General features: G+C 48.4%; 2 protein-coding genes across 4 annotated transcripts; one reads left to right on the plus strand and one right to left on the minus strand.

Annotated features, from left to right (window-relative positions):
- Positions 1-508: 508 nt before the first annotated feature.
- C15H5orf52 (chromosome 15 C5orf52 homolog) lies at positions 509-5,894 on the minus strand. The gene is made up of 3 exons (XM_073312873.1): positions 5,415-5,894; positions 4,120-4,228; positions 509-2,190 (listed from the first exon to the last, which is right to left on the minus strand). Exons 1-3 carry the CDS (start codon positions 5,489-5,491, stop codon positions 1,933-1,935), a joined length of 444 nt encoding a protein of 147 aa, XP_073168974.1. The 5' UTR covers positions 5,492-5,894; the 3' UTR covers positions 509-1,932.
- DUSP18 (dual specificity phosphatase 18) lies at positions 5,386-10,834 on the plus strand. Of its 3 annotated transcripts, none has more exons than XM_073312870.1 (2): positions 5,386-5,560; positions 10,010-10,834. In XM_073312870.1, exon 2 carries the CDS (start codon positions 10,066-10,068, stop codon positions 10,630-10,632), a length of 567 nt encoding a protein of 188 aa, XP_073168971.1. In that variant the 5' UTR covers positions 5,386-5,560; positions 10,010-10,065; the 3' UTR covers positions 10,633-10,834. The 3 variants fall into 3 exon arrangements, with proteins under 3 accessions (XP_073168971.1, XP_073168970.1, XP_073168972.1); XM_073312869.1 differs by lacking the exon at positions 5,386-5,560 and adding an exon at positions 6,254-6,603; XM_073312871.1 differs by lacking the exon at positions 5,386-5,560 and adding an exon at positions 6,254-6,547.
- Positions 10,835-12,793: the final 1,959 nt, after the last annotated feature.

The raw sequence follows: 12,793 nt of genomic DNA on the forward strand, positions 1-12,793 counted from the left end.
GCTCTGTACCATATGACGAGAAGTGAATTCTCGGGGTTTTCAGGAAGATTCCCTCTCAAATTGATCTGTCGCACAGCTCAAAGATGAATTTATCATTTTTAGTATATTTCAAGAACTGATTTCTTCCAAATCACCAGCAGAGAATCGAAAAGCATACTGGCGAATCATTCGAGGAGAAATTGATCACTAATACTTGTCATAGAATCATAGAATCATAGAATATCAGGGTTGGAAGGGACCCCAGAAGGTCATCTAGTCCAACCCCCTGCTCGAAGCAGGACCAATTCCCAGTTAAATCATCCCAGCCAGGGCTTTGTCAAGCCTGACCTTAAAAACCTCTAAGGAAGGAGATTCTACCACCTCCCTAGGTAACGCATTCCAGTGTTTCACCACCCTCTTAGTGAAAAAGTTTTTCCTAATATCCAATCTAAACCTCCCCCACTGCAACTTGAGACCATTACTCCTCATTCTGTCATCTGCTACCATTGAGAACAGTCTAGAGCCATCCTCTTTGGAACCCCCTTTCAGGTAGTTGAAAGCAGCTATCAAATCCCCCCTCATTCTTCTCTTCTGCAGGCTAAACAATCCCAGCTCCCTCAGCCTCTCCTCATAAGTCATGTGTTCCAGTCCCCTAATCATTTTTATTGCCCTTCGCTGGACTCTCTCCAATTTATCCACATCCTTCTTGAAGTGTGGGGCCCAAAACAGGACACAGTACTTGTCAATAATGTATGTCTCATTAGGAGTAATTTTCTTGAACAGATCTCTAGCAAATGATCAGGCGAGAATACGAATGGCTTTTCGAGGAAGAGTGCATGAGACATCAAGGGCTACATCTGATTAGTAATGAATGTCTCATTTTTAGCTATTTACACTACCCATCTCTACCAAATGACCAGGAGAGTATCTAAAAGGTCTTTGGAGCATGATTCCATGAGGCACTAATTATTAGCAGTGATCAGTAATAAATGTTTGATTTTTTAGTAATTTTCATGAACCAATCTCTACAAACTCACAAGGAGAGAATCTGGATTGCTGGAGTCTTTACCACTAGGTACTTGTAAATAAGGATTTTCTTACTTTGAGTAATTTGCATGAACCGATCTCTTCCAACACACCAAGAGAGAGTGCAGTTGCTTTTCCGGTGGATGATTCCATGGGAAATTTATCAGAAGACGGATGAAGAATGAATTTTCTCACTCCTAGTAATTTTCACAAACCGATTTTATTCGAAATCACCACGAGCTAATTATCAAAGGATTTCGGAGGATGATTCCATGTGTAATTAATTGCTAACATTGACCAGTAATAAGAGTCTCATTTTTAGTAATTTCCACCAAATCATGAACTGATATCTACCAAATCACAAAGAGCGAATCTGAAAGGCTTTTGGAGGATGATTCCATTTGTCATTCATTTATAGCAAGGATCAGTTATAACTTTCTCATTTATAGAAATTTTCACCATAAATCTCTACCAAATGCCGAAGAGATAATAGACTTGGTTTTTGGTGGATGGTTCCATGAGAAATAGATCAGGATACCTGATTACGAATGACTTTCTCATATTTTCTCATATTTATCTGTCGCACAGCTCAAAGATGAATTTCTCATTTTTAGTATATTTCAAGAAACGATTTCTTCCAAATCACCAGCACAGAATCAAAAAGCATTTTGGCGAATCATTCGAGGAGAGATTTATCACTAGTACTTGTTCAAAACAGATTATCAAGAGAAGCAGCAGAAAGGGAATGGCTATTCAGTTCATTTGTATTAGTTTATTGCTGAAACAACTAAGACCCTGCACTAGCTTTAACTCTCTTCATCTTCTCTTTGCTAAAAAGGCAAACTGAGTGTCAGAGATGTTGGAAAGAAACTCATTAGAAACTAAGAAAACAGCCTGACAGGGGTGCTGGATGAATGCCTCTCTGGATCATTTTTCAAACATGATGGTTGCTTCTTTCTTGGGGATTGCTTTCTGGCTGCCTTCTTGGGACCTCCTCATAGTCAGACTAGCAGAAGCGATCGCCAAGTTCTTGGTTCTCTGATTGATCAGCTCCAGTATTTTCCCAAATTTAACAGAGTCCTTCTTCCACCGCGATATCTTCTTCTGCTGGTCACTCATGAACTTCTTCTTTAAATGCTCATAAAAGTGACTGCTCTTTTTTCTTGTCTCCTCCAAGTGATTTACCTTTAGGACAACAAATGTGTGATTTTCAGCACAGGATCCAGTGATGGTTCAAAAAAGCTCCAAAGTGGGGACAGACTTTGGGGAAAGATATGTCCTCCAGGATCCTCCCCCACTCCCTGGGCTTTCACAGTAACTCCCTTACTGCTGATCGAGAGGGCTTCCGAATGCATAGCCCTTCTCTGAACATTGACCTGGGAAGGTTGGTCAAGTACCTCTGCCTCCTTATCAGCTTTTCTGGGTTTCACCAGGATCAACAGAGATCTGCCCACTGAGGCCGAGAACACTCCCTGACATTCTGGAATTGACTGGATGCAGTGTTCAAAAGTTACTACCTTGCATACAGACAGAAATGCCATTGAGGTATGTGTAGGGCCAGTCTCCTTGTTTAGGTTTCAGAGTAGCAGCCGTGTTAGTCTATATTCGCAAAAAGAAAAGGAGTACTTGTGGCACCTTAGAGACTCCTTGTTTAATATCCGTATCCTTGTTCTGCTATCATAGGGACAAGAACCTGAGTAGTACAGAAGAACCCAAATCTGTGCAGTGCAGAGATGAGGTAATCTCCCCTGGTATCTCTAATGTGCTCATCAATGTGTTATCTACAACCAAGTGAGAGCAAAACAAGAGGGAACTGATTGCTGAAATGTTGTAAACGCCTGACAGCTGTGGCTATTTCCCACTCTCAGGGAGCTGGGTGGTCAGGGCCAGATGCTCAAAGGCACCTAACTGGAGATATCTTTGAGGAGCTGGGTCTCCGTGCTTTACGTATCAGTCCTGCATCACAAGCACTGCTCATTCTTCCCAGATATTTTGAGCAGGCTGATCACTCCTTGTCCAGCTTGAGCCCCCTAACATCCCAGAGGACAGAGATTCCCTATGGTCTTAATGTTCCATAATAGGACTAACTCCCAGAGAGGCCATGCCAATGAGAAAACACCCATATTTTAAGACCAGGAGGGAGAATCAGCACTCTACCTGAGCCTTCATGAAAAGCTGATGGCCTCCTTATTCTAAATGCTCTCTCTCCCTCTTGTTTCCCACTCCCCCGAGGAGAGCCCTTGGGTAGAGATCCTGCAAGGTTTGCCCTGATCCAACAAAATGCTGAATCACATGAACTAATGTCAATGAAGACAATGACACTACCTGCACGCTTACAGTTAAGCATGTGCTCCAGTGCTTTGTTGGATTGGGATCAAAGTGCTCAGCACTTATAGGACACATAATAAATAAGGTGGTCCTCAGATCCTGCCTCATCCATAATCAGAGGTGGCCTCCCAATGTCTTCTGCTGCAGAGAAGGTAGAAGGGGCTCCACTGAGAAGTTACAGAATTATAGAATCATAGATTAGGGTTGGAAGAGACCTCAGCAGGTCATCTAGTCCAACCTCCTGCTCAAAACAGGACCAACCCCAACTAAATCATCCCAGCCAAGGCTTTCTCAACCTGGGCCTTAAAAACCTCTAAGGATGGAGATTCCACCACCTCCCTAGGTAACCCATTCCAGTGCTTCACCACCCCCTAGCGAAATAGTTTTTCCTAGTATCCAACCTAGACCTCCCTAGACCTTTCCCCAGACATGACCAGCAAGGCTCACTGGTGCAGCAAACAAACCTTCCTTTTACACTAGGAATTGAATGTTGCCTCCATGGTGTTCCCAACCTTCACAGCAAGACAACTGGATTCCGACTTGAAACCAGACCTTCTTTCTCACTATGGCTCCTGGACCAGGAGCCATTTCAGATAATTTCTAATGGACGTCAACAATGCTTTTATTCTGGGGACGAGATGTCTCAGTGCCTTGGAGCAGGGCTACAGAACCCTTCACCTCTAGCTCAGAGAGAGGAGTGCAGTGTGCTGGGGGTAGGGTCCTGGTTTGCTCTAGTCATTGTGCTGGGGGTCTCTCCAAATGCCAGAGAAGGGGTGTGAGCGTTACCTTTATCTCCTGAATTCGCTGGACACTGGTGTTGTCACGGATGATGACCGTGGACAAGTGACTCTTTGGCAAAAACCTTTTCACAGCCACTTCACTGCCATTGAACAGACTGAGGAGGGGAAAGGGGCTTTGTTATAGTTTTCCCGCTCAGGAGAAGCAATACCATTGCTTGCTTAGCCCTACTGTTCACAGCCCCGCAAGCCAGACACCACACGGTGATGGAGTCACCCTGCCTTACTCAAGAGTTCATATTCTTTGCTGACGTCACATGGCTCGAAGGCGTGTATTTTAGGTCTCAGATATTTATCACCAAAGTCTGAGCCTTCCAATTGAGAGGTCACACCGAATCTTCCACCCAGTATACAGGATTTCTATCAGGCTCTCTCATCCCCCAGAGAGAGAAACACTAGCCCAGCCACCAACACCCTCACCCCAAGAACATGTAGTCTAGTCCCTTCTGCCACCAAATACACTGATGCTCTCTCCTCTCATCCCAGCCCCTCAGTGAACACACAGCTCAGTCCTACCCCTGGCCCCTGCCAATACACTTATCTCAATTGCCTCCTTCACCCAAAAAAGTACACAGTGCATCCTCTCCTTTCCCCTCCCATTTCCCTAATACACCTCCCTCAGAGATGTACCAATGGGGGTGGTGGGGTGTTCAGACTGAGAGCAGGAAAGGGCTGTCAATAGGAGGACAGATGTTGCAGAGAGATGTCCTGTCCCCAAGGGAAGGTGAGAAAGAAAAAGGACTACCTGTGGCCAGGGTGAGGGGGGAACAGGGCGCTCCCTCCCTGTGCCTGAGGTAAGAGGTCGCTATGTGGGGCGGGGGTGTGCCCCTATGTGTGTGTCGGGGACGGGGGTTCCCTGTCCAGGGGCAAGAGTGGGGGGATGGAGGGTCCCTGTGCAGGGCAGGGGTGTGTCCCTGTGCTAGGGGGATCCCTTGTGCCCAGGAGTGAGTGGGTGGCCGAGGGTCCCTGTGTCAGGGAATGAGAGTGGGGGGTAGAGAGTAGGATCGTGGGGTCCCTGTGCCCAGGGGTGAGAGTTGGAGGCCAGAGGGTCCCTGCGAGGGGGTCCCTGTGCCCCAGGATAGAAGTGGAAGGCAGGGGGGTCTCTGTGCAATTGGGAGGGTCCTTGTGCCTGGTGGTAGAAGTGGGGGGCCGGGAGTCCCTGTGAAGTGGGCGGGTCCCTGTGCCAGGGAGAAAGTGGGGGTCCCTCTGCCAGGGGGTGGTCGTGGGGGGCGGAGCTCCCTGTGCAGTGGGGGGGGTCCCTGTGCCCTTCGCCCCGGCCCGCACCTGAACAGCACCAGCACTTGGTTGACGCGCGGCTGGAAGAAGGTGACCCGGGGCCGCGAGACCTTCTGCTCCTCCATCGCGGCTCGGCTGGGCCGCCGCTGCCTCGGGGCCGGCGTGTCACAAGGGCCGCAGGGAAGAGGGGTCTGGTGGGTGGCGATCGCGGCGGGACCCCGGGGGCGATGCGGGGGGACCGGGGGCTCGGGAGGTGCGGGATCCCGGGAGTGGTTCTCGGGCTCGCCCGCAGCGCTGGAGGGCGCGATTGTCCCTGCGCGGGCCCCGTGGACGGTTGCCCCGGAGACCGGGGAGCCGCGCGGTGTCGGGGTCAGAGGCAGGAGGTGGCGCCGGGGGGGACGGGGGGTGAGTGCAGGCCCGGGGGGGTGAGCGCAGCCGGGCGGGGGCGTCCCACGGTCCGGAGCCTCCCAGCCCCTCCCGGGGCCCCGGCCCCGGCCCCGGCCCAGCCCGCCGCCAGCAGGGTCGCCGGAAGGCCGCAGCTGCGGGAGCCCCTTCGCGACGGGTTATTTCTGTGCGGAGCCAGGGGGGTTGGGCCGGCCGGGCCCGGCCATGAGCTCCCCGCCGCGGAGCGGCTTGGACACTGGCCGCCAGCTAGATTGGGGGGGGGCAAACTTTTTGGCCCGCGGGCCACATCGGGGAATAGCACTTATATGGGGGCCATGAATGCTCACAAAATTGGGGTTGGGCTGCGGGAGGCTGTGCGGGCTCAGGGTGGAGCTGGGGATGAGGAGTTTGGCGTGTAGGAGGGTGCTCTGGACTGGGAGCGAGGGGGTTGTAGGGCGGGAGAGGGATCGGGGCTGGGGCAGGGGCGTGGGGAGGAGCTCAGAGGCAGGCTTCAGGTGGCACTTATCTCAGGCAGCTCCCAGAAGCAGGGGCATATCCCGTCTCCAGCTCCTACGCGGAGGTGCGGCCAGGCGGCTCTGCATGCTGCCCCATCCGCAGGCACTGTCCCCGCACCTCCCATTGCAGCACCGATGGGAACCATTGGACTGCATAGGAACCGAAGCGGGGCCATGACGCAGCTTCCAAGAGCCATGTGAGCGGCCCCGACCCAGCGGTGCGGCCGGAGCACCAGAGCAGGACCGAGCCACGTGGTGTGGCTCACGGGCTGGCTTATAACGGTTTGTGGGCTGAATCCGGCCTGCGGGCTGTAGTTTGCCCACCCCTGAGCCAGAAGGTACAGCACAGCCCCAGCATCACATCTCTTGGGGCAGGGCTGACTCACCCTTGTCCCGCACGTGGGGCAGGCAGTGCCCAGCACCCACTGAGCCACCTGCCTTCCAGTGCTTTGGGGCAGGCTGTACAGCACCGGGCACCACAGAGTCCTGGGCCATGCCTGGGGCTGCTAGACATAATCACTATACCGATAACCATGCTGGGTTATAAGCAGAATGATAAGTTACAAGTATTCACAGCACGGAGTCGGTCAGAGTCCTGTGTTCAAACAGAGAGGTTACAAATGAGAATAAAGTCTCCTGCTAGGCTTCCTGCCCATGAGCCAGGGCCTGCCTCCATTGAGAAAAGGGCAGGGGAGCCTCATTATAGCCCTGTTAAGTTTCAGGATTTCCAAGTCTCAGGAACCTGAACATTCATTCCCCCGCACCTCCTGCCAAAGCTCTACAAAGCCTTTCAGTGTTTACTCCCACAGGTTCTCTTCCTTGAAAGACACACACACACACTCAGCTCACCATTTTTCTACACCTTTTGCCCTAAACTATTGTGGACGCAGAAGTGGGTGCATTCAGGCTGTGGACAGTGGTCGCTGTGTGTGTTTGTTAAGCACTGTCGGATCACTTGGTGCATTAGGATTTGAAATGATTGTAATGATAGCAAAGTAACCCGTATAATTTCTCCACTTCCCCCCATTTTGCATTATGTGTTGAGGTCATTGGCTATCTTTCACCTTGCACTTTATGTAACCTTGTGAGACTGTTCTTGCAGCTGTGCAGGGATGGCCAAACGGTAGCTTTGGGATGCAGAAATGGCCTCTCCTTGAAGCACTCTGAATTCAGTTGTGGTGCAGTACCCTACGCTGCAGGAGATAGCATGCCACCCTGCTCCTGTTTCCTCCTATAGTTGCCACACTTTCATAGAGACAGAGCAGGAGTGTAATCCTAAAGCAGAAACAGCAGTTTTCTGCACCAAAAGGCAACCAGCTCTGCTAAAAGAAAAGGAGTACTTGTGGCACCTTAGAGACTAACCACAAGTACTCCTTTTCTTTTTGCGAATACAGACTAACACGGCTGTTACTCTGAAACCTGTCATTATGCACAGCTCTGCTAAGGGTCAGTGGGGAAAAAAGAGCAGGTAAACATCTGAGAGTGTAAATCCTGATACTAGCACTTTGAACTTACATAGTACCTGCCATTTGAGGAGTTCAGTGCACTTTACAAATTATAATTTACTCTCATAGTTGTAACCCTAACTCACCAACAGTAACATGTAATCTGTAAATGAATCCTAATGCTGATCTTTACTCTCACCAGCAATCCATAACTCTGAATATAAAAAGAAAAGGAGGACGTGTGGCACCTTAAAGACTAACAAATTTATTTGAGCATAAGCTTTCGTGAGCTACAGCTCAGAATGCATCTGATGAAGTGAGCTGTAGCTCACGAAAGCTTATGCTCAAATAAATTTGTTAGTCTCTAAGGTGCCACAAGTCCTCCTTTTCTTTTTGCGGGTACAGACTAACATGGCTGCTACTATGAAATCTGAATGTAAAATGAACCATTTACCTGAAACCTATAACTGGTTATGCCAAATCCAATCCATATTTGTAACTCTAACCCACAAGTGTAACTCTCATGTGTAAATTGTAACATATCTGAAACACACAACCCAATCTTAACCCTATACATAACCCAAGATCATAACCAATAAACTGCAAGCATTGACTGCAGTCAATATATAACCCATGTTTGTAACCTAAACTCATAATTTTAAACCCATAATACATCATTTTATGTTTCTATAAACCTTTTCATCCACATAGGACTATACAAATAGGCTTGGAAGGATTAGATTTTTATCAGTAAATGTCAGTTTTACTTTATACACGTAAGCCAACAAAAAAAATATTTCCATAGCTGATAGACGTTACAGACATACAAAGAATAATGCTGCTTGATGTTGACCCCCACATAATTCATGCAAAAATTTAAATCAGTAACCATTTAATTTTAAAAAATATATATCTGTCAAAATTATTTTAAAAAATTCAGATTTGGCCCAGCCTATATATAAATATCCAAGCATGAGGCAGCCCACTGTAGATTCCACCTGGCTGGAAAAGCAAGGCTGGCCCCAATGGTTCATGCTGTTGCCCAGCCCTCTCACAGTTTCTATCACTGTACAATATAGGGCCTGGGTTTTTCCTTCCTTTTGGCCATAGCTCAGTATCATCTAGTGGGCTCCTGTACATTTCTAACTTGTTGTGAAAGCTGGAGGAGGGGATGGAGCTAATTCTGAGCCCTGTTTAATGGCTGCTTAGTATTGTTCAACAAGGACTTGTCTACCTGAGACAGAGCCTGTATTCAAATACAGGTTTCAGAGTAGCAGCCGTGTTAGTCTGTATCTGCAAAAAGAAAAGGAGTACTTGTGGCACCTTAGAGGCTCTAAGGTGCCACAAGTATTCCTTTTCTTTATTCAAATACAGTAGTTCTCAACCAGGGGTACATGTACCCTTAGGGGTATGCAGAGGTCTTCCAAGGGGTACATCAACTCATCTAGATATTTGCCTAGTTTTACAACAAGCTACATAAAAAGCACTAGCAAAGTCAATACAAACTAAAATTTCATACAGATAATGACTTGTTTATACTGCTCTATAGACTATACACTGAAATGTAAGTACAATATTTATATGCTAGTTGATTTATTTTATAATTATGTGCTAAAAATGAGAAAGTCAGCAATTTTTCATTAACAGTGTGCTGTGACACTTGTATTTTTAGGTCTGATTTTGTAAGCAAGTAGTTTTTAAATGAAATGAAGCTTGGGGTACACAAGACAAATCAGACTCCTGAAGGGCTACAGTAGCCTGGAAAGGTTGAGAGTCTAATACAGTAACTGTTCTAATACAGTAGCTGGGGTTGGTGGGTTTAGATGTGTCCCTAGAGAACAGTCTTGAAAGGCTGGGCACAGGGCCTTCTCCATTCGCGGTCCATAATCTTGCAATGCTCTTCCCTAGTAGACATCTAGGGCATCCTTGCAAGTCAGGCTAAGGCTTGCTGCAGGTGTTTGTGGTACAGAATGTGCTTACTGCACGTGCTCTTGGATTTGTTTGGCAGCTTGCCTGTCGTGAGCGTGAACTCCATTAGGCTGTGGAATAGTCTCTTGGAAAAGGAGTGAAAACCCGCTTCACTTGTGACATCAGATGGAATCACTCTGCATTTATAAAGCGATCATGCATTGGCTGGGAGCTGGACTGGATGAGGCCTAAGATGGCTTCCCCATCTTTAACGTGGATGATTCTAGATCTAGTTAATTTTTAAAGCACGTGAAAACTTCACCTTTACTAGTTTGGTGGCAGCAATCTACTGCCTTCAGTCTCCCAAGTGTCTTCTCTCTGTTTTCTCTAGGCAAAGAGCGTGACGATGCAGCCCTCCATTGCAGCTGGTTTATAAAGTTTGCCTTAATGAATACAGTTTTGGGGACTATTCCCATCTTATTCAGGCATCCATCCATTTATGGCCTGTCCCGGATCACCAGTAGCCTGTACCTCAGCAATGGTACGGCTGCCAATAACAAGCTCCTGCTCTTCGCCAGCCAGATCACTACTGTCATCAATGTGTCTGTGGAGGTGGTGAACACCTTCTATCCAGACATTCACTACATGCACATCCCTGTAACTGACACCCCCATCTCTCGCCTCTACGATTACTTTGACCTCGTGGCAGATAGGATCCATAATGTGGACCTACAGCAAGGCCGGACACTGCTACACTGCGCTGCAGGCATCAGCAGGTCAGCTGCCCTGTGTCTGGCCTATTTGATGAAGTACCATGCCATGTCTCTCGCGAATGCTCATGCCTGGGTCAAGTCCTGCCGCCCCATCATCAGACCTAACAATGGGTTCTGGCGACAGCTTGTCCAGTATGAGTATAAACTCTTCGGCACCAATACAGTCCGAATGGTCAACTCTCCACTGGGTTTGATCCCGGATCTCTATGAAAATGAAGTAAGAATAATGATAGCATTTTGACTGTAACTAGGTTTACCACATCTCATGAAGGAGCCCAGAGGGAAAACAAAGGGGCAGCTAAGCTTGATGAAGTTTGGAACGTGGACAATAAACTCTTCAGCCCGGTGAGGTTTACTGCCCCGCTGGTATAAGTATAGGGGATTAGCTGAGACGAATGGGGCTATCTGGTTTTTATTATAAATAAAACCAAATTTAAACTACACTGTTCGGTTTCACATCCCATTTGTATTGACTTCTGATAGGAGCTCTAGGTGCTGTCTGAATGCTACTGGTATGTGTTAAGAAAGCATCCTTTTATCCCACCATTGTGAGATGTTCGTCATCTCTGGCTCTGTTCACGCTCAGGGATAGATTCCAGCGGAAACTCAGAACAATGGGAAAGTTGCCAACTATTCTTTTTCTAAATAGGAATTGAAATGAAGTGTTCTGAAAAACTGACCCCAAGCCCAATCCTTTGCTGTGTTGCAGAGATGCTAGAGATGTCCCCTGCATCCCTGTTTCCAGAAGCTTAAGGATTCCCTGCCTTCTCCCTTCACCTCTGCATCTCATTACCCCCACTGCCTTTCTGCTGGAGGATGCATAGGCACTCCTCCCTTCAGAGATCCTTAATCATCTGAGGGAATTGCTTGCAAAAACCTGGTGACTTCCACACCCACACTACGGCTCAAGGTTCTGCCTCTGCAGCACTGCTAGCCTGTGCAGAGAGAAAATGGGACCAGGAAACAGGCAAACATGGGGTTCCTACATGGCAGTTTTGATCAGTGTCACAAGATCACCAGCCTTCCTACAAACTTGAGGCCTGATCCTATCAGGAGCAGGCCCCATCTTTTTAGTTCCTGAAGGATTACAGTGAAGTTGTCAGGTGTCCTTGCTTTGGCCATTTTGGCTTGAGCAGTGGCAGCAGCTATCTCAGTCATTACACTCCCCTCAAACCGTCGAGTCTGGCACCTGAGGCTTGGGGCTGCATGGAGGATCTCCATGTTTGAAGGGGAAGATCTCTTCAGCCTCAGGGAACAGAAGATGATGTAGAAATGATGGACACAATGTCCACTGTTATGCCTCTTCAGCCTGGTATCCTGGCGAGATCACCCTATGTCTGCTGGTTTCCACGCTTATTTTAACTCTGTTGTTGAACTATACAACAGCCCTAATACAGTGCAAGGCAGAAGCATGGCTCAGGGGCACAGTCCAATCCCATCCAAGGTGAAAGGTCTTGTCTACACTGTTTCAGTGCGAGTGTAGTACCTGCAATAGTGCAATTAGTCCTCCTAGTACAATCCCACTATGCTCTTGCTCACCCACGAGCAACAGCTCAGACCACGGGCTGTCATGGGTCAAACTAGCTGCACGCAGGCCCAAGAACAGCCAGGATGGTCTAAGGATGGTTTTAGCTCTGTTCAGCCCTTCTGCTCCCCTATTCAGGGCAGGTCCGAGAGACACTAAGGCTGTATGTAGCTGGTCTCACCTCTTCTTGTTCCCCATGCGCACCCTGGCACTCAGTCCCATGAGCAGCAATAAAGGACACCCCAATAATCCAAAATACAACTTTCCTAGAACTTAACAAGAGCAGAAAAAGCTAATTTTCTTTTAAATGTCCAGAGGATTCACTTGTGTCACACCTCCTGCCACACACACACACTGGTTAGTCTACAGCCGCCCTGCATCCCCTATGTAGAGGAAGGGAGGGAGGTCACTGCAGTCTGCTTCTTGCCTCAGCAATATCACCCATGCCCCTGAGATCTGAAAGAGGCAGACAAACCAGGGCACACAGATACACAGCAAAGCTAATGCTAGCCTCAGATACCCAGTAAACCCTAGTGATTCGTTATTGCTTATCCTCACTGAGTAATAGAACAGCCCCTGGGGGCACCACTGCCATAGATGAGGGCAGGCATGGAGGCTGTATGGGGGGCCCCAGGTAGATGTCCTCCAGCTGGGCCCAGACAAGTCCTAGAGGGATCCTAGAGGGAGACCATTAGTGCAGTTACAGAACAATAACATAGCAAAATTAATGCATCAGTCACAGAATGACAAGAATAGGGGGTGTTGCTATAGACCCCTCCAGGAAACCCCCTCTGTACTGTGTATTTTATGCCAGCCCTGGGGTGCCCATCGCTGCTCCTTTCCCCCACCCCCATCTGTCTGTCCCCACAACCCCAGA

The sequence above is a fragment of the Lepidochelys kempii genome, chromosome 15, assembly GCF_965140265.1.
Source record: "Lepidochelys kempii isolate rLepKem1 chromosome 15, rLepKem1.hap2, whole genome shotgun sequence".
In the NCBI taxonomy this organism is placed as follows: domain Eukaryota; kingdom Metazoa; phylum Chordata; order Testudines; family Cheloniidae; genus Lepidochelys; species Lepidochelys kempii.